This window comes from Ischnura elegans, chromosome 10 (genome assembly GCF_921293095.1).
Source record: "Ischnura elegans chromosome 10, ioIscEleg1.1, whole genome shotgun sequence".
Taxonomy (NCBI): domain Eukaryota; kingdom Metazoa; phylum Arthropoda; class Insecta; order Odonata; family Coenagrionidae; genus Ischnura; species Ischnura elegans.
Window position 1 is genome coordinate 60548304 of NC_060255.1, and position 22465 is coordinate 60570768.

Consider the following 22465-nt stretch of genomic DNA (forward strand, 5'->3'; position numbering starts at 1 on the left):
TCCGCGCTCTATTAATTATAAATTCTCTTCCTTCGGATAGAGATTAAATCGTCGTAAGTACCCTTAATTACTTTTGCTACATCGCTGTCAATGGTATTTGCCGACATTTTATAAATTTGAATGCAATACACGCATAGTACGTCTCTCACGCTTATGTCCCTCAGAGGCAATGCGACATATGGCATGCACAGAATTCGAAAGAAATGAAGGTTGTGCTTCGTGAACAAAACAACAACTAAATAGTTTAGGCATTCCTCCTCATGAAGAAAACTTCGTTTAATCTACAATTCTAAGTAAATTTCTTTCAACACATGTTGAACAACATTATCTTTCAATGGAAATAAGTACTCGTGGTCAGCATACTTGAGTTATCTACGTAAGCAGCGTTAAGCCTCGGATGATGATTTACCTTATGGTAAATTACTCCGGTCAATGGAATGTCGGCTCGCTGCTATCTGTCCACTATACGGCGCCGACTGACTCTTCTCTGTTGGCTTTAAGAGGAGGGGAAGTGGCGGAAGAGAGGGGAAGCGCGGTTGCCGGAGCTCGCGTTGGAGGGGGGCAGAGGTGGGGAAGGTTGTTTGGAGAGGGGAGGGGTTGCCATAGTGAGCGTCGTGATTGGCCGACATGCGCAGTGGAGAGGCAGCCTTGGTCGCGTCAACATCGTGAATTTAACGTCCCATCTGTCTTGTCTCCTGTTTCCCGTCCTGCCTTGCCCTTCCCTCCCGTGCTCTGCGTGTCGGTCATGCGGCGAGCACGACGAAAGACCGTCGCCTTCTCCTGAGTGTGTTTGTTCACGCCGGGGAGAGATAGCAGCGAGCGGCCTCTCACCTGACGACTCGCGCAGTGTTGCCGGAGTGTGTCGTGTTGAGGAGAGCGTTTTGTCAGTGAATGAAAGAAAGCGAGTTGGAGCGGCGAGAAAGAGAGAGAGCAGTCCCTTCTTCTCCTGGTGGTGCATCATTCCTCTTATCTATCTCTCCGCATCTTCCCTCCCTTACTCCCTGTCTCACCTTCCGCACACGTATATAGTCCACATAGTACATAAGGCTCTCCCTTTATCTCTCCTTCCCCTACATTCCTTCCTCATACACCCACATAGCCGCCCGTGAAGCTCACAGTGCTGGTTAGTGACAGTCGCACGGCGTAGTTGCGGTGTGTGTTTGTGTGTGTTTTGTTGATCTCTGGCTGATAATGCCATGGCTCCGTGCTGCCTGAGTTCCTTTCTTCTTCCCCTATCCCTTCAACCTCAGCCTTCCACTTCTTCCCTCGCCGCGGCCGTGTCGTAGAGCAAGCAGCATTTCGTCTGGATATTATTCGTGCCTCTCCGTTGTGCAATCAGCGCGTTCGCCCAGGAGTGCTGCGCTTTGAGTCCGTCCTTTTTGTTGCTGCGGTGGATATTTATTTAGTCGTCGTCATGGATACCTTGCCTCAGCTGTTTTTCGGTTGCCTCATCTTGCCAGCCATGGTCGTCTCAACGGAACATACCGCAGGTGAGGCACATCATATTTACGTTTTTCGTGTTTTATTTTATTATTTTTTTTGCCCATCAGATGCGGGTAATACGTACGTGAATAAGGGCAAATGTGGGAAATTTGTAAATTCGCGATTTACGTTTCTAATGTGTTCAACCGAACCGTATGTGCTCATTTATTTCTTATATTTATAGCCCAAACTCTTTTTTTTATTGAGAAGTACAATTAGCAACTCTCTCGTCTTACCCAAACAACTCCCTCCCTCGCTCTGTGGGAGCCGCATTCCAAAGGCATGAGGTACGAATCTTCCTTCAACTGATCATCTGTATGCTCTGGTAGTCTAATTTAAAGTGCGCTAGTTCTTTAAATCAGACTACCAGAGCATAAGACGCGCGTACTAAAAATTAGCCTACCAGAGTGATAAAGAAATCTTACGAAAAATAACATAATTATATTGTCAAAGTAAAAATTATCCCTCACCGGGGATCGAAAAAAAAACTCTCTGGACCACTTCGCGGACGACTACGTTCCTCAGGTTTATTGATTCCCAAAGAAATTTATTGTGATCCATGGTGCGTGATGTTAAGTTTACCGTATGAATCAAGGAACCTGGATAACGTAATGGCTTACGCAGATGCCCCGAATACTGAGGTCCTGGGGTTCGATTCCCGTTCCAGGGGATTTTTTTTCTTATGGCTATTACTGAGAGTAATAATGCCGGTCACGCGGCGAAGTGTAAATAATTAAGGAGAAAATACTCGCTGATTGAACAAAGCCTATTAAAAATAATACTCAGCGAGTCTTAGTTTCACTTATCCGCCACTTAATTATCGCCAGAATCCTCCCCACGGAACTTCAGCGGTAGGGTTGGGGAAGGGGTGCGATCTAGCTGCCGCATCTGAAGGATAAAAGGTGGTGACGATGTCTCTTTACTGACTCATACTCTTGTTTCGGCTTCGTAGTCATAGCATTGGCGAGGTTAAATAATTAATGTCAGATACGGGGGGACTCCATTTGGGCGTTGCGTTCTCGTACATATCATTTACATATTCATCAATGGTCAACTATCTTAACACTTCGCGTGTTATGAGCGTAATATTACGCTACTTGAAATCCTTTGATATTTTCTACGGGGGTAATACTACGCCTTCCGTCTATTGAATAATCGTAGTTTGCAATTTTTTAACGAAGTTGTTTAAATTTAAACCCTAAATACATAAATTTATGAAAAAAACAAAAGATAAATTCATTGTTTTAAATAATACTAAGCACCTATTCTTCGCATCAACGGTTGGTAGCTAAGAAATTATGCAAAATTATTGAAAATGGCCAGAAATGGGGTACAGATCTTTATGACTAAGTTCAGCGCGGTTAGTAGATAGGTTTGAGGCAGATCTACTCTCATTTATACTATCAGCTGATCTTTTCACGTCGAAATGTTTCTTCTCTTCCATATCCTTCAATGCCTGTTGCATATATAGTTTATCCAATTTATTCATTTCCTGTTCATCTTATTAACTTTCCCTCTATTATTGTCTACATTATGCCATCGCACTTCAAGTTATGGCTGATGAAGTTGTTCCATCTTTTTCTTAAATTTTTCATGTGACCATTCTCCTCTCACACTCTTCTGATGACTTCTTGATTGCTCACGTGGTCGATCCAGTTGACCATGATCATTATTTATAGCTCCCCAAATCGAAAGATTTCACGCTTGACTTCCCTGATGATATTATTGTCTATGCTTCACTACCAGAAAGAAGCATAATTCAATGCCTTAAGTCCTGATTAATTGTTTAATCTTAGTTATATGTATAGATGTCCTGCTATCAGTTGATCCTTTTAGTTTAATTCTCTTTTTGTCTGGACTATTGTAATGCTGATATTTTTCTTTGTCCTTTCATCACTTGTTGATTCTGCTTCCAAAGTAATCATTCTACCTTTAATTAATTAATCGTAGTGGGCGTAACTTGGTGGAAATCCATAATCGCAGGAATAGAAGGATCAACAACTTTGCTATTTCCACATAGTACTATTTCCACTCATACTATGTGGAAATAGCAAAGTTGTTGATCCTTCTGTTCCTGCATTCTACCTTTGTAAATAACCCTTTCATCCATTCACCTAATTCGTTTTTAGATTCTCTACTTTCAAAAAATCATGTTTACATTCAATATGTATTTGAGCTATTTACTCATCGTACAACTGTACAGAAATGAAAATAAATCGTAGAAGATTCTTGACATCAGTGGCACAGCGACGGGGGGTTTAGTTTTATAACCCCCAGAGCTCAGAGAAATTTATAAGTTAAATCTATTTTTGTTAATTGCAAAAATATTGCTTATAAAGTAGTGTGAGGATCGATAAAATATACCTTAGAAGGCCGTAAAACTCACCATTTTGAACCATTCATCTTAAATTTTTTTTTCTGGCGGAGGGCCCCCGCACTTCTCGCTTACCCTGGCGGGTATGTCATACCCACAGGCCCCCCAAATATTCGCGTCGCCTGAAACCCTCCCTAGCATTAATTCCTAGCTGCGCCCCTCCTTAACATGTAGCATGTATTTTTAAGTAGAATTTAGCAGCACATTGCAATTCCGTTCTCTCACCAACTGTCGGTGTAATTGCCAATCAACTTCTGGTTTTTCCTCGGAATAAATGCAAACAATAGTGCTCATGGTGGTTGCGCAGATCCAAGAAGCTGACCCAACAATGAAACCCCCAACTTAATAATTATCGAGTAAAATGGATAAGGTGGGCGTTTGAAATGCTCATTGATTAAATATTACTATGCGGAAACATCCGCTTTTTCATGATGTTTAAAAAAAAGTAATAATTTCTTAGAAATTAAATACCCTTTATAAATAAATAACATGAAAACTGACGCTATTATCGGAATCAGCCAGTCACATATCCATTTTTGGATCACTTGGTCAACGTTTTTGCTATCTCATTGTATCCTGCGCCTAAGATGATGTCGTTCGTTATTATAGTTGCTCGAAAGTCATTATATTTAATGTGAAGGTTTGTCAATAAAGCTAATTTTTTTAAATAATGGATTTGATTATCCTTTGATTTGTGGTGAAAAACATAACAGGAGCATTCCCTGTTCCTTGTTGCTTAGCGTTTCCACTTTTGACATGAACTTGGCCCGTCAATATCACGTGTGTATGCTGTACGTGCGTGCCTATTTGAAACCTCAGATAATCCCCTCCACTTCCCCCAAAGGGATTACGTAGGTCTTATGTTTATGCGCATATTGATTTTCTTTTCGTGATAATTCTTTCCTCGTCAGTTTTTTATTATTGCGCCTCAGCTGATAAGACTGTATATATCTGTCAATCATAAAAATAGCGTGTGCGCTCATAACTGTGAAGACCACCTTGTTCTTAATCGTATTCATTGGTCTTCGTGTGGAACATTTGCTAGTATGTATTTACTTATGCGGTTTGATGATGCTTATGCATATTGGCATTTACACCGTCATTGATATGACGCATTATCGTAAAAATCCTTTCATCGTGAAATAATGCCAGTTTTTTTTAATTCGTAAATGGAATCAGTGACACCCTTTTTTCATGCTAAATGAGGTAATTTCGTCGGTACTGGGAGATTACCTTTCTGGTCGCTATCACAATAGCACCATTGTCTTTCCCTCTAAGTGCGAAGCAATAAAACGTTTTATTTTTAAAACAAAAAAATGAATGAATGCTTGCTGCTACTATATTAATTGCAGTATAAAAAAGCTTTTAACATGCCGACGCATTAAGATATGAAGTTATGGGTTAGTTAACCATTATTCTACTATTGTCGATTGTGATAGACTTTGAAAAAACAGAGAAATTTATCGTTTTCTTCATCCATCGTCAACTTACCGAGCCATTCGCAGCGAAAAATTTACGGCTATTAACCTTTTGTAGTTAAGAGTACAAAACACATGCCAATCACGTCCCACCTGTCTGCTCTCCTCATCCTTGTGCATCGGCCTGGCGTGGTTTGTCTTTCTTTACATAATTATGAGCGATTCCATCTCATAATGAAAGATCTCCTCTGTTTTACCCTCATATTTGATAACAACTAATATGTGTCCTGAATTGCATGCTTTAAATTCATGTAAAATTCAAAGATGGGATCATACATGTATATATTCTTTTCGGATATTGTATAGTGGACGTCAGATATGCAAGGAACTCGTGCCAAAAATGCATTCTCGCGTCGTCGACGGCTACCTCCCCAGTGTAATGTTATGCTGTGTACATCATGACAATTTTCCTATTCATGAATGGGGTGGATTTTCAGTTTTCCTTGGCGTTGATTTGCTGATGTGTCCTTGGCTTCTGGGTTGCACCCCTAGTGATGACAGTTTCGCCTGTATTCCAACCGGTGTCTTGTCCAACATTCGTCGTGAGGACGCCCGTTTAGCGTAATGGGAGGGAAAGGAATTTTACAGCGAAAATATTGTTCATTTCCTCGTAATTTTATTATAATTAGCTCACAAAGGTTAAGAAAACACTTAGCTGTTTCACAAAATAAAATATATTGCGACCGGTTTCGATACAGCGTATCATCATCTGGCCAGATGATGATACGCTGTATCGAAACCGGTCGCAATATATTTTATTTTGTGAAACAGCTAAGTGTTTTCTTAACCTTTGTGCATCATGAAGGAGTTTCACCATGTTACGCCAACTACCATCGCATTTATAATTAGCTCGTTTGTTAGGTCGTCAATTTTGTCAAATTTCGATTGTTTTCGAAAATCTTTATCAATAAATATCATATATCAAATATCATAAATCTTTATCAATTATAAAACCCGTATTCTCCGTTTTTGATCCGTCGCCAACTTGTTTCAATATTGGTGATGAAATATTGATGGTGAGATACCCTTTCCCAGATAAGTTGCTGACGTCGCCGACTCCTGTCTATAGGGTGACCGCATCCCAGCATCTCGCGCATCGATCTCACATGCTTTGCTGTTGTTCTTTATATTGTGACGGTTACCTTTTCACTATGAGCGCTTCTCTCGGAACGAGACAATAAGCCCAATCTCTGATGACGTAACCAACTTATGAAAAGTGAGGTTCAGCTTTCGTATTTCTTTATATTAAAGTAGTGAAAGACTTATCACCTCAGATAACTTTAGAGGGGGCTTTGTCCTTTCCGTGGATGAGTTCGATGATGAACAGCGGGAAGGGTTCAACTGTCGGCTCAATGCTGCAAGACGAATGGAATTACTAAATACGGGTCGAAAATACATTTCTATGCTGAGGAACTATGCTGGCCTTTTATGGTTGCCTCATGCTCACGTTCCCCTCCGTTCCTTTCCCTTATCTCTTCAACACACTTCAATTGGTGATGGGCCAAGACGGTTCTTGGAGTTCGTGAGAAACCTAGGGGCATTTCAAACTTGCAACTGGAGCAAACCATTGCTTTGCTTTACAATATGTTGCGTTACTCTGAACCCTCTGAACTGAATAGGCATTCAACACCACGATCACTCACGCAAGTCTACTTCACATTTTCTTCGTGTCTTCATGCAGCATTTTATTATTTTCTTTATGCATTAATTGCTTATTAATTAAAATAGTGATAAGGTGTAAGTGAAGATATTTTTTTTTATGTAATGTACTGGTTCAAAAACAAGAGTAAAAAGAACAAGAAAAGATCTATTTGTTTACGTAAATGGGTTATTCCACCTAAATTCGACCTTTTACCCTTGAGGTTACTGATTTCGACTAAATTTTGCAATCTTCATTAGCGTAGAAGACGAAAAAATAATATTTTTTTTAAATATATCCAACGGTTTACAAGATATCGCAATATTTAAAACTGAAATTCTACGAAGGTGTCTTCGCATTAGAAGTCCAATATCCGGAAATGAGGAAAACAGAAAATCTGGCAGTGGCTCATTATGAAAGTCTTGAATTAAGAAAGATTAATAATAAATTGCTTTGTGACATCTGAAAAAATTTATGAAATATTTAGCAAATTGAAAATTTCTAATCGATTTTTGTCGCTGTACGTTCACCTCCTCCTTTTCCTCATCATTTTTTCCTCATTTTTTATATTCTGTAGATTCTATCCTGTTCTTCAAGTTTAAAAAAAATTGGAAGGGTAATATTTCATTTAAGAAAAAATATGCTTCATTGAAGGCGTAACCCTAACTTCCCGCCGGCATCCGATTCCTCTCATTATACGTCGTATCTCTATAAATAAGGAAGATAAAAACACATGGAATTGATTAATTTTAAGGTTCTGGAATTAAGAAAGGTAATTTATCTGTCATTTACAAGAGTTTGACAAATGACTAAAGTTATGGGCGAATTAATATTTTTGATCGATATTTGACGATGTTACTACGCCTCCGATTTTCCTTGTCCTTACATTCCATTTTCCTTGCTTAACCTCCAGCATGTTCTGAAAAGCATCGTAACATGCATTGCGCCCAATAGTCGCCGCCCACCGCCAACACTTACTTTATGAATCCACGATAAAAAAGCAGCGACAAATGTGAAGGGCTATCCAAAACTGCCACGCATCGGAAACTTCCTTTCCTCTGTCTAACCATTGCCTCTCTGAAAGCTTCTGTTCCACCTAATCCTTAATAACGTGCTATATAAAGCTATTCATAATAGTTATGCATGAAGTACATTCCCTCACGTACGTGGATCTCTGGAATTTTTGTCAGAATTGTTTGTTCGGTTTGAGAGGGGAATTCTTCAAGTCAACAGTTTTTTGTGTAAAAATTAATTTTATTAGCTAAAAATGCCATATAATTTATTTGAAGAAAAATTTTATATTCAAATTACATTTAGCATCCCATGGCCTTCGGCAAGGTGGGCAAATTGTGGCCCGCGGGCCCAATGTGACCCGCCACAGAGTTTGTGATGTCCCGACACGGACTTTAAAAAAATGTGATAGGGTACCCTTGTATCCTTAAATTGATTATATGTATAATTAAATGTGCTAGCCGCTATAAATCTAACTAATATAAAATTAACCAAATAAATAAGTAGGATAGAACTACCGCTATTATTTTTATTGCACAATTTATATTTTTTTCTGAAATTAAATATAATGTTAACTGATGAATGCAATCATTGTAAACGGTGCGGCCCTCCAATAATCTCCACTCATACAAAGTGGCCCTCAAGCCCAAACAATTGCCCACTCCTGGCCTAAGGCATTGACTTTTCCTTGTAATACATTCCATTCGATAAGATATCGACAATTCCGTTTCCTCTGATGATGCGATTTATATTACTCGTATGATGCAGGTGCTGGCTTTATCTATTACTAAAAGTGATTTTCGCTTAACTGCTTAGATGAAACACAAATTCTTAAATCCGACGTGCAATTCACATTCCCTGGTCAATGGCGGGTACAATTTCAATCATTAAGTTGAAGTCATTCTTACGACACAATCGTCTATTGTAATATTCGTGTTAGTCTCCTTTAATAAATACTCCGATCTCGGATGTTACGGTTCCATCGCCTTGCTGCAATCCAGCCAGTGTTCTCGTCTATCGTCACGTTGCTTGCATTTTGACCTTTTCGTGGGTTAAATGGCTACTACGTGACAGAACGCTCCTCGAGACGGCAGTGTGGGGGGAGGTATTAACTCACTCAGCATTTCGGGAAATGATTTAGAATCGAAAGTTTCGTTGCTTGAATCAGCATTACGTGTCGTAGGGTAGGTGAGGAGAAGGCTGAAGTCAGAAGTTGGTCTCTGTTCGCCATATGGTGTTTGCAGCCCGTGGTGTGTGTGTGTATATATTATATATACGGGTATCTAATCTCCAAATTTTATCGGGTGGTCACTGCACTTAAGATGAAGTATGTAAAATGAGTTTTTTTTCTTTTTCTTGAACTCTATGTTTAATATTAAATTTTAATCTTGGAGTGTAGGTCTTAATTTTGAAGTGCAATTTTAGCCAAAGTTTCAATTTACTTTTAACTAACATGTATCATCCGTGCAAAATAAAATACAACTATATGCCCTTGCAATCCACGGTTTAAACAATATCCGTACCTCCGACTTTGATTATACCTAAATTTTGGATATTGTATATATTTTAGAAAGCAAAAAGATTATTTAAATAAATGGTAATTATAAATTTCAAAAACCAAAAATAGTTGAAATAAAAGATCATATATAGACAATTTAAGCTAAATTTATTATTATTCAAGCAATCATAATTGACAAGTAACCGTCAATTATTTGTATTAGCTTAGTTACCATCAATAAACATTGCAAAAATGTATGCCAAAAATGTAGTGTCTTCGTATTTGTTAATTTACAATGGAATGTTTCATTTATTACTAAATTATTGTCATAAAAAATTTGTTACCCTTTATTTTCTTTATGCATCAAAATCATGTACTTAATCATTTTCATTCCAATCCCCGATGAAGGTTTTAATAAACAGAAATATCGGCAAAAATTGTTTTTCAATTTTAAGATTTACACGCCAATATTTGAATTCAATATTAAATTTAGAGGTCAGAAAAAAACTATTTTGAATGATTAGTCTTAAATACAGTGATCACTCGATAAAAAATGTATGCTATACAAAGACGTGTAAGTGGTCTAAGAAGTGGCAATGTGTAGTTTCTCTTTGAAATATAAATTTCTTTTTGGCAGAAACTGATACGAAGCTCGTCTTGATGAAAAGGGGAAGAGAGGTTGTCGCCGAAATACGGAATTATTCGCTAATACATGCTCTAATTGAAGTCAAATCACATTAATTAAAGCTGTTTGACTTTTGAATCTTTTTTTTGTGGAACTACAAAATGGGAATAAAAAAGTTTTATGGCGCGCTCCATTCATACAATTTATTTCCAAGAACGGTTTTGACACTATTATGTCATTGTAATGCCTTGATATTAAGTTTTTTCTTAAGTTAAAATTGCGCAGCATGTAAATGCTGATTTCAGTTTCATTGTAACCATCGGAAGTGTTTGGGGTATTGTTTATAGCATTGCTTAGGAGAATAGCAGACGCAAAGGAAATCCATGCTCTATCTTACGTTAATAATTATTAATCTGTGTACAGTCAGAGTGAACAATGGTAAGTAAAAATGGATAAAAACATTCATAGGTGCTGAAATGCAGCCCTATGCAGTACCTTGTAGTAAATGCTTCACAACTTTCATGCGGCCATATTTAGGCGACAAAATAATGTATAGCTGCTTGTCAATTCAATTACAAAGATAAAGATGTTATATTTTGAAGAATTTATTTTTTATATTTTCAAGAAAATAAGGATAACTACACACCATTGATTCTGTCACTTGATGTAAACTAATACTCTCATATTTCCTTCGTCCGGTACGCCAACCCATCTTATTTAATCGGCATCAAAGGCTTTCATTGATGGGATGGCTGTTCGGCCTAGTGAAAACTTAAGATGATCCAAACATAACAATTTTCCACATTCTGTATATCGATGGCTAAATTCTAACAATACGTATCTCAAATTCGGCCGTTTTGAGACAGGTATCTTAAACAAAGTGTAATAACATTAAAAAATAAAATACAAGCAAAGAACAACTCTTTATTTGCAAATTAATTCTTCTTTTTTTCAGTTTTATGAACTTTTGGTTTTTAATTCCAGTGTGCAAGTAAAAGAAATTAGTCGTTATTTTACTCTCCTGAAAAGTTGCTCTTTTTGAGATACGTATTGTTAGAACTTAGCCATCGATATGCTTGTTTTGCCCTAAAAAGGCAACAGATGTTACCAATGACAGCCAAACATTTACATCATACCCTTCATTCTCTAATTCAGGGATTTTTTATGATGACCGTGTAGGTTATCCTTTGGTATGTCTCCAACATTTCAAGTATTATGCGCACTCATAAATATTACGCATTAATATCATATTCTCGGAACCATTGAAATTCTCAAGAAATATCATGATTTCACTGATTTAGTGTTTGAATTCTTAAAGGTATTTTTATGAAGTTCGTACGTAATAAGTCGTAAACGTAACGCGCACTAGTACTCCTGATGTATAACGCGCATCAAATAATTTTGAAATTTTAGAAGAAAAAAAAAAGATTTATAACGCGCGCGTTATCCTTGAGAATTTAAGGTAATACGCGCTTCGTATTTTTGAGAGTTATTTCGTTGGGAATGAATGTCCTTATTGGAATGTGCGCACAAAGGAACCGGAACCGATTTTTTTATTTTCATTTTGATGTCTTACTTAGCTCTCTGATTGCGCTCTGCGAGTGCCACCTGTTGATCGCTTTGTTGCGGTTCTCGCGTTCGTTGGCTGCGCGACGAGTTTGTCAATTGTTTGGATCCTTTCTTTAGGAGTCGAGTGGTGGTGGCTCGTCTGTCCCAAGTAATAGCGAAAAATTGTGATATTGTAGTGCATTCTTATGTAATTAATGTCCATCTCCAGAAAATCAGAATGTCTTGGTCAAAAGGGACGAAAGCACCTACTTATTGAAATCTGGGAGATATTCGCGATGCCAGTGGTTTAAAATACTTAAACGCTGTCTTCCTTAGCATTCTATCAGCCCATTTAGACTTCTGAGTTGAATTGCTGGAGTAACATAAGTTTTTTTGTTAGAAAAAAAGATTTTTTCTTACATTTTAGATGCATTGATATAACAATCACTTGTTTTTCCGACCTTAATGTGCATTTCAGAATTCACCGTGGTGAAAGTTGGAAAGTTGCGGATTCTTTAATGATGATGCCTCCAACTTGCAATTCTGTTATGTTTACAGGTATACACTAGCGGTGTAAAGCACTTTTATAATGCAGTGGGTTTAAATTAATTAACCTAACGTTCAGAAATTCGTACATAGTAACCGCGTTGCATTGGAGTTTAAAGCTACTTATATTCTTTTTTTAACCACACTTATGTAAATGCTGGTACTGTAATGAAAACACATTTATAACCACTCGTATATCAGTAGAAACCCATGAATTTCACAAAATTGCATCTGTGTTTGGTAAACTTGCTGTTAATGGCGGAGAATATTTGTAAAAATTGTTTCATTTTCACTGGTGGCAATTAACCATTTTAAACGTATTTGATAAGATCGGGTTGAGATTTCTGTTGGATTTCATTTGGAATGGTTTAAATACAAAAAAAATTAATAGAATGAGGGCTCATATTCGCTTATATAGTATTTTCTTGCGTTCGTCCCCTAGGTCCCTCATCATGAATACATGCAGCAAGGTCATTCCCTAGGTCTTCGAATTAATTAGTTGCTCGTGATCATTTTAAGGTGCATAATGAGTAATAGAAACTACCCTTATTGCCTATATGATTTACTAGCATATGGATGTTTTGTAGTTGCCAATATTTAGCCCATGAAGAATTTTTATGTACAATGAACCTGAAATATATAATTATAAATGAATAACTCCGTTAACTGGTGGTATAATTTTTCTGTCACTTTATTGTGGATTTTGTGGATATTTCAGGCGGCATTATATTATTATTTTAATCAATATATCCATTTTGTGTCTGTGCACAGTGGATGAGGGAATTTTTTTTATTTCAAAGCGTTGCAAGTTGTAGACGGATGAAACTCCTGCATCAGAATGCACTGTTTCGACATTATAGACGTTGTGATCATAAACTTAATTGTTGAAAACAATATAAATGTGATTTATACCTTTTTCACATAGATTTTGCGTAGGAAGGCCGTGAATACCTTTGTCAAATGGCAACGTGACATTCGATTTTCAACTTGTTATTTGAAACATTTTCTTAATTCGACAAATGGTCCTCAGTTTTCGCGATTGCTTAAAGAATTGCATTTTTAGGACAGATAAATTGTTTCTTAGTGCCGATTTCGCGTGTGGAAGGGAATCACCAGCGGTTTAATGTTTATGATTATAGACGTATAACTTCGAAGTTAGTCATCTTCTTTCCATAAATTGGATTCCTTCATCTAGGCAGCGGTAGTAAGGTATGAAGGAGGTCTAGTCCCTTCCTATTCGAGAGCTGGCTGCATGTTCCGTGCTACACGACGATTGTACAAATTGATGATGTTCATTTAGCCAGGAATTCCAAGCATTCCATCTTTCGAAATGAGGGCTATTTTTCAAAAACCATGTGATAATTTTCCCCTTGGTTCTTTTAACCCCACTCATACAGTAGTCTTTTTTACTAATTAAATATCAAAATTTTTCATATTCGACATAATTTATTTTAATAATGGGTTTAGGCTCGAATCTTGGCTGTGAACTTTTTTATTTCATCAGTTTTCTCGTGATCCGGCATTCGTCTCTGTAACGTAGAGTATATTAGCCTTTTCATCCTTATCGGTGTCCATCGGCGATTCATTATCCTTCTGTCCTTATTTTCTTCCAATAAGTTCAAATACTCTGGTATATCACTAAAATTAAGATATAATTTACGGGTAGAATTCGTCTCTATTTTATTTTTAAACCAAAATTCAATTGGATTAAGTATTATTCATTATCATTATTTATTCATTCATTCACTCTGTCCTTTACGTTTCGTAAATACGAATCAGAGTTCGCCTTTGAAAAGTGATCGTAGCATGTGTGGGAGGTAGTGATTAAGTCGTAATTCAAATTGTCTGCGGCAGTCGAAAGTTACGCTCTTGAGGAAGCACGCACTCGCTACTCTATTTTTTGTGGTAAGTGAGATTGAAGGGCGAATTCTTTGGAAACGGATTCATCGATTTCGGCGTTTTATCTTGGCAACATAAAATGAAGATGCATGGATTTTTTGCCGATGCGTCATCATTTTTCCATTATCTTATCGTTGAAATCCATGAATGGGAGTGCAATTCTTATTTTCGTCCTGTTTTCGGTTGAAAATTAAGATATGGGTTTCAGGAACTGCGTATTATATGAGGACGGTTTTAATAGTTCGACAAAATCTTTTTTGTGCGACTATCTACAGGAAAAAAAGGGTTAAGACGGAATGGATGTTAGTGAGTTCACGTTTCCCGGAACTAGTCGTGGTAATAATGTGCTATAAATTGTTTTTAGTTAAAATATCAATTTAGTCGTAAAATCTAGTTCAAAAATATTCTTTGAACGCTTTGTATTTTAGGTTGATATATTTTAAAACAATGACTCTCATGAAGTGATCATTTCCTCCAACATTTCCAGGAATGGCCTTTCAAAGGTGTTTTCTGGATCTTAATGAATGAACATAAGCGGCATAGGAGATAAATGAATAAATAATAACTTTTTAGAACCTAATCCAATAGAATATTGGTCTAAAAATACTGTGGATGGTGAACTCTCCCCATAAATTGTATCTTATAACTAGTATCAGCAAAAGATACGCAAATGACCCACTACGTAAAGTAATGAAGCAGTTTTAAAAATATGGCCATCATATATTATAAGGATTTTACGTATAATAATAAAGACAAAACATATATTAAAAAATCGATTTCTGACCAAAATCAATATTATTCATTCAGATGACGGTGCGTTTGCCGGAGCAACGAGTATGTGTATATGTGTTCATTTTGATGAATTACATACTTTTTTCTTCTAAAATGTTGATAATTATTTTCTGTGTAATGCGTAACTCACGTAAGGTGCGTAACATACATTGTGCCGCGTACTAAAGATATTCAATGGTTAAATTTTATTCCGTGTAGAATTCTGATAGTTTTGATTACACCCATCCTAGCACATTTAGCTACTCTTATTTTATGGAATTTCAGTACGATATCGATTGTGCACTATAATGCATGCATGATGTAATTTTAAGGTTCCCATGGCTCATTAAGGGGCTTAAAATCGGCATGATATGTTGATTAACTTAAGAATATTCGGTGCCGTGATAGTGTTTTGAACTGTAACTGAATGTATAACGACTGCGCCACTGTTTTTCGACTTTTCTGCTGCAGTAGCCTATATGGGATGTAATAGAAAGAGCTCAGAGTGGTCAGCTTTTTGCCTAATTGCAATGGATTCAAACCAGTAAAGTAGCTATTAATCATAGGAATATGAAATTTTCTGTTGCTATAGCAAGCACTGCCTTTGAAGAATGAGTTATGTGAGAAAAAGAATTGACTTCGCCATATGAATAAAGTTCTGATGTATGAAGGGTAAGGGATTATTTTAATAAAGAAACGCTGACGTTAAATGTTATCATTCTATAGTCTGCATGAAGTAAATAGATTCTTTTAATTGGTGATTTATTTTCTACCAAAATATCTCACAGCTATTTATCTGGTTTCCTTTCGAAACTGTCCTGCGCTTAGGATTTAATAAAAGGTTAATGAAAAAAGTAGACTTGGAACAGGGGATTTATGTATATTTTACAGAGTTCCCTAGTTTACACAACGTTATCAAACGCATGAGCATTAGTTCTTTTAAATATGAAATAAAAGTTTTTTTTTATTTACGAAACAGGTAACCGTGGGACGAGGGCTCTGCGGAAGTAGCATTCCATGCATTGAAAAAAATCATTCTAACCGCAAATGCGTTTGCTTGCAATGCGTCTTTGAGGAAAAAAAGGTTCTGTGATTAGGACTAAATGTTGTGTAATTCGTGCATTAGAGAACAGGCGTTTTGTAGTTCGCATCTTATGCTTTCGCCTACATTTTGTGGAAAGCAAAATATCTGAATATCTTCTCTATATAAAATATAATTTTTCGGCAATTTATTCAGATTTATTCTACACAGCAGTAGTGCTAAATTTCAAATATGCTGAAAACCTCAAGGAAGTTTGTCAGCCCTGTAATTGCTAATTAAAGTCAATATTAAATCCTCTCGTCGTTCGGGTGCATCATCGTCAACAATATCAATAGTCCGAAGATTTGTTTGACATAGTTCTCCACAAAATTCTCCCGTCAGCTAATAAATTCTCGTCTACCTATTTCCTTTTTTGGTCCCTCATTACCTATTCTGTATATTTTATCGGAGGATTTCCTTTTCCACTCTTGCCATCCACTTATGCTTCGAGAAATGTCTTCATCGGACCGTCATGCCTAAAGATATGGCCGATGAAGTTGTTCAGTGTTCTTCTTTAAATTTTAATAAGGCTATCCTTCTCTCCTGCTTTTCCTATAATTTCATCATTGATCACACGGTCGAGCCATGTGATTTTTCATTCTTCTACCACGCCACATTCCAACGCCTCCTTCCTCAATTTCTCTGCTTCTATCATCGTCTATGCCCTATTGTAATAAAGAAAAATTCTCTAGATGTAAGTTCCGCTGAATTTTTTCCTTCTGTGCTTACATTTCCTTATGTAAATAGATCATCCCATTGGTGGAATGCTATCATCGTCTGAGCTATCAGACTGATAAGTTATTTTTTGCTTTTCTAATCAATTAATTAATCTGCTTCTCAAATTAAATTCTTCCACTCAATGATCCCTTATTCGCCTTTTTTGATACTCTTAGTATCTCGTCTGTTGCCTAATAATATCTTAGTTTTCTTCTCACTGAGTTCCATATGATATCTGTCCTTTGTCCATCCTCTGTTACTCGAATCTACTTCAAGTCCTTTTATGTCTCTGGTATATGTCATCGTTAAGTAGTGGAATGATAATTATTTTCGTGGATTTTCATGTCTGAAACCTTTTCTTTGAATTCATTGATGTACTTCTCGATGTAAACGTTGAAAATTACGATATATATCGCAGCCTTGTCTCACCCATTTCCTTCTTCTTCATCTTTACAGCTGGATCCTCATGCAATCACCGCTACTTTGTTTTTTTTTGCATGAGCTATGGGCAACTGGCCTGCCATTGTAAAGTTTTGGAATTTCATTCAGGTTTTCAAGCATCGGATTCCAATTCACGTTGACAAAAGCCTTCTCTAAGTCCACGAACACAATGGCCATCGTTTGTTCTTTTCCACTCTCTTCTCTATGAGCAGCTCAAAGGCTCTTCTTGTGCCTTTGTTTTGTTGGGATCCGAATTGGTTCTCAACCAGAAATTCCTTTTCTCTTCGTTGTTCTCTTTTACGGATAATTATTTTCACCCTCTTAAACGCTTGGCGTGAGGCTTGTGGTCCTAATATTTTCACGATTCTCTACGTATTTTTTTTTTAATGGTAATAATGATTTTAGTTTTAAGGTTTTCGCAGCGATTAGATGCACTATTATAATTCATTTTCGGGAATACGTCTGCGTGCTATTAATATTTAACTCAACGTTTCGTTCCAATTACTGGGAACGTCGTCAGGAGAAATTTTTCTCCTGACGACGTTCCCAGTAAGTGGAACGAAACGTTGAGTTAAATATTAATAGCACGCAGACGTATTCCCGAAAATGAATTAAAATAGTGGTAATAATGATATTCTTTTCGAAGTCTCGTGTTATCTCACCTGTAGGGAAAATTTCGTTTATTTTTTTTTGCACCTGGGCCAAGGATTAGCAACCTTACCCTTGATGGAAATTCTACTCTTGATATCGCAATAGTTCTTCGCGGTTCCAGCAGCCCATCTCTTAGCGCCTTTTGTTTGTGCTTTTTTTCTTTAATGCAATGTAACATCCATGGTGCTACGAAACTATATCACTGTACCATGCAGTGGCGGATCCAGAGAGGGGCTAAAAGAGGCTGTATCCCCCCTTGGAGTATCCAATTTACATTATCTAAAATGGTAAATTTGTTCACTTTCGAATGGAGCTAAAACTGATGAAACATTTCTGCTTTGGACCTTTTATATTAATGAGTAAAAACGTAATGCATTATTGAAACTTACCATGAGGTAAAATTTTGCTAAAAAGTTTACATTAATATTTGTTTAAAAAACTTGATTCTTTGGAAAATTAGTAATGAGACAACCTTAAAGTATTGTTACAAGACTCGATATTCTAAAAAATTTCGTAAACTCCCGGGCCTCCACTACTGTTGGGAGGTTACTATCCCGGCCCCTCCTCATCTAGCCCCCCTTCCTTTCTCCCTATCCTGGACCTACCAGTGGTACCATGTAGCTTATATTGACGACTGGAATGAATATCATCCTTTAGTTGTAATTTCAAGAAGCGTATAGTTTGTGCTGTATAAACACTTGAGCAGCAGATCAATAAATCGATGTGTTTTGAATACGGTTATTTAGTAGCGGTACTAATGTTTCGTAGTCCACCATGATTTTACTCACAATCAGATGTCGACCTTTCTGCCTAATATATTCCATATGACGCATTTTATGAAACTTTAACCCATACACTGTACTAGGGCCGCAATGTTTTATGAATGGTGCTTTTAGTTATGCAACCGAATGTAAGCAAATTACACAATTTCGATCTCAACTACAGAGTGGGATGGGTAGCAAGCACCGAAGTGATAGTGACTTCGAAAATAATGTATTTAAAAAAAATATTTTTCATGACATCATGAGATCATGTGGAGCGTCTAAATGTTTTTTATGTTTTTAATTTTAGCTATGACACCAAACAGATGTCTGCTCAGCAATGTGGTGAAAGCAAATTACCCTAGATACACGATTACGGACGAAGTTTATGGGATCCTGAAAGTTTATGATTAATATAATTATAAATAAATATGATTAATGGTCAAAAATAAAATAGAGTAAGCGAAATATTCACGTTGAATTATAACAAGTGTAGAAATCCCATTCCTTAGTAAGATTTGTGTCTGCAGTACATGTTAATCGCAATATAAAAGCATTCATTTACCTAAAAAAAATGGAAGAAGTATACACAGTTTCCCTCCCGTAAAATTTAATGTATGGAGAAGCTAAATATTACCGGAACTTTTTCGTACTCTCCATGAATCAAGGGACAGTGTTAAATGTTGACTCAAGCACCGGATGTAAAGAAAAGCCGCCATCTTTGCTTCCTGAGGGGTTCCTCCAGTACTTCTCCCCATTTTTATCCAACCTGCATCCAAGTTCATCATTGATTGGATTGCTTTTTAACGGCCAAGTGACCTTATAAAATGGCCATACAATGTAAATGGCATGATATGACAAACGCCAGCTAGGTCTTCCTCTCAGGATTATTCAGGAGTGCTGTGTGAAATCCTGAGCAAATCTTGGCCGTCTTAAATGGAACAAATTTTTCTTCTGACCCCGAAACTGATATTTTCTGTTTAATCTACGAGGGAATATTCTAGAATTCTACCTTAAGATATGTTATATTTGCGGCGTTAAGACTTAGACCAGGTAAAACAACGTTCTGAATGCTTAAAATCGAAATTTTTCGCGAAGCCAGGGCTATCGCGTGAATCAGAGCATGTCTTTCTCAGGTAGCAGAGATGCCGTGAATTTAGAGCGCATGAAGGTTTTCTCCGGGCGTCTTTTCTTGAATTAATGCTGTTTTTTTGTTAAGAAATTATTTTTATTAATGGCAAAGTGTGATCTGTTATAAAACTGAAAACTATTTATCTTTTCATCATGGTTTTGTGCGGAGTGGTGGTAAAAGAATACTTTCATCATCTATAATACTTGTAATATCATAACACTTTTCTCATCTTTGATGATTTTACATTCGCATTTTTTAGGTTGTTCAGTAAAGGCCTGCTCTCTCTCTCCTCAATTATTTAAATTTCTATCTTCAAATTCATGACTGATAATGACTTGAAGCACGCGATCGGGACATTAGTTGACGTCGGAAGGTTTCTAAATGAAAATAGCTTTTAATTCTGATTTACACTGAGGCTACTAATTAATTATTACACAATGGCGTAATGTATGAAGGCCGTGGTCAATTTCATTAAAAAAATAACATTCAATTATGTGGGTTGCCGCTTTATTCCATCCGGCTTTCCTGAAGCCTACGTATGTTAAAGCAATTTAAGCTAATTGCATTCCTTGGGTGAAAAAAATGAGGCAGGTCGGGAAAATATTGAAAATAAATGCATTTTTATTTATATAGCCGCAGATTAAATTAAACCAAGTATTGATTATTGGTATCTTTATCCAGTGACTTTTGACACTGAATCTAATGGTTTGAAATTTTTAATCCAAAGCATATTAAATTCGAAACCCTTGTCGGTTTCATTCAGAGCTTTTATTGGATAAACTTATTTGGAATTTCTCTCATTGAAATATACTGTGCCATTATTAATTTGTACCAGTTCATTTTTAGCTGGCATTTTTCTATTAAGGGCAGTTGTTACAGGGTTTAATCATACTCTCGTATTTTTTCTCTCTGTGTGCTTAATAGAGCATGGTGAGATAATTCACAAAGGCGATGTGCAAAGTGCATGATAGAATCTTTACCTCCAACCATCCCAAAGTTCACACTAACCTATACAAGTGAGGTTTATTTCAGGATGTTCCACTTCCGTGCGTTATTTGTTGGCAGCGACGACATGTTGGGCGAGTGAACTTACTGAGAAGCCAAACTGGGGTTGTTGGCCTCAACGGAAGAATTAACATCATAAGTACCTACGTTTGAGACTCGTACTGCTAAATGGAACATACAATGGGCCATCCCAGAGCCTTCGTTACCATGTCTTCCCATGCCTTGCGTGTTCTCAAACATATAATTCTTTTTCTTGGAAACATCTTCCCCGCCTAATATTGTGTTACATATCACTGGCATTATTACAGTCTGCTGTCCGTATCAAAATTAAAGTGACTCAAGTTTGAAGACTCATATCTCGGTAACAACTTATCACTCGAAAACAAAGCATGCATCTACGGAAAGTTTTTTTATTTACATTATATAATTGAAGCCAAACATTTCTCCGCAATCTTAGTCAGTGTTTTTGCATTAAAATTGAAACCAAGGGGCCCAGTATTTTTACTCCACGGCGGGGGTGATAATTTTGGTGACATGATTACAAGTTTGATTGGAAGACCGTATTCATCATTACATCCGTCTCCGGGATCAAATTATTTCATTTGATAGCTGCGAACTGGTGGCTCATTGTGGGTGACGTATTTGTTTGTGTTCACCAGTAACGGCAAAAATATAGTAATTACACGTTCAATTACGCTCCTCTTAAAACTATTACTTTTATAAATAGTTTCAGAAACGTAATATGTAATCATATTCTATTGAAAGAAAAAATTACTGATCATTATGCCTGCTTTCTGGTTCTTAGCTATATTTTATTTTGTTTGTAACACCTTATATGCACCTGCATTTTTGACTTTATGTCCCTCTTCACTTGAGATATGAAGTATGACTTGGTGCCTTTCCGACCTATCTTCATCCATCTACCATCCCGCAAGCCGCCTCATTATGCGAATGGCATGGGGTGTTAGAACACTAGCCTTTAACAAATAAAAAACGAAATGTTCTAAATAAATTACTCCTAGAATTTATTAAAGGCCTTCATTTTTCGGGGGTGGGGGGGGAACGAATCCCCGTACCTATCCGTTCACCAAAATATTTCTCCTGATTTATCGAGTCTTTTGGATGTGGAAACATAGTGGAGTTCTAAATTTATGTTCTCCACGTCACTCTTAATGATATCTATTCTCAATTGCTCAATCAATCTAAGCCTTGAGCGTTGCCTCCGAGAGACTAGCGGCTACTATCCTAATTCGTTCGAAATGTGTATTACGCTTTCTTCACGCCGATAGCCGTTTTTGACGGATCGCGCTGCTTTCTTTTGAATTATAATAAGGTTACGGATTTTGTCTTTCCGCGCCGGATCCCCTACGCGCGCTGCGTATTCAAGGTGCGGTTTGACTAGTTCGAAAGACAATCTCTCTTTTGCTTTTTCATCCCAACGTCTATCTCCATAACCCTTGTTGTCGAATCCTAACTCCTTCAGGTCTCTGTCACCAATGTTAACGACTTTATGTTTATGTGTGTGACCTTATGTATGTCCTAGGGGACCAAGGGGCCCAACGACAAATATTTTTTTATTTCTTCTTACCTGCACTCCCATAGCTTTCTCATACCCATGGCCCTACTCTTTCTCTCTTGAGAGGGACATTCGGTAACCCTCCCTTCATTCCCAAGAAAATCCCTTCCTCGCTCTATCGTGGCCGCATTATATGGTATGAGCTAAGAAACTTTCTTTCGGCTTTCATATTCCTCGCAGTCTGCCGTAAAATGGGTGAACATTGTTGGGTTTCTTTTTGTTAGGTATCG

At 37.1% G+C, this 22465-nt stretch overlaps 1 protein-coding gene across 2 annotated transcripts in view; it reads left to right on the forward strand.

Moving 5' to 3' along the window:
* Positions 1-639: 639 nt before the first annotated feature.
* LOC124167371 (extracellular matrix organizing protein FRAS1-like) overlaps positions 640-22465 on the forward strand; it is a 95367-nt gene continuing 73541 nt past the window's right edge. For both annotated transcript variants that reach the window (XM_046545387.1, XM_046545388.1), the window contains exon 1: positions 640-1490. In XM_046545387.1, the coding sequence (XP_046401343.1) occupies positions 1415-1490 (76 nt within the window). In that variant the 5' untranslated portion in view covers positions 640-1414. The remainder of the gene's footprint in view (positions 1491-22465) is intronic.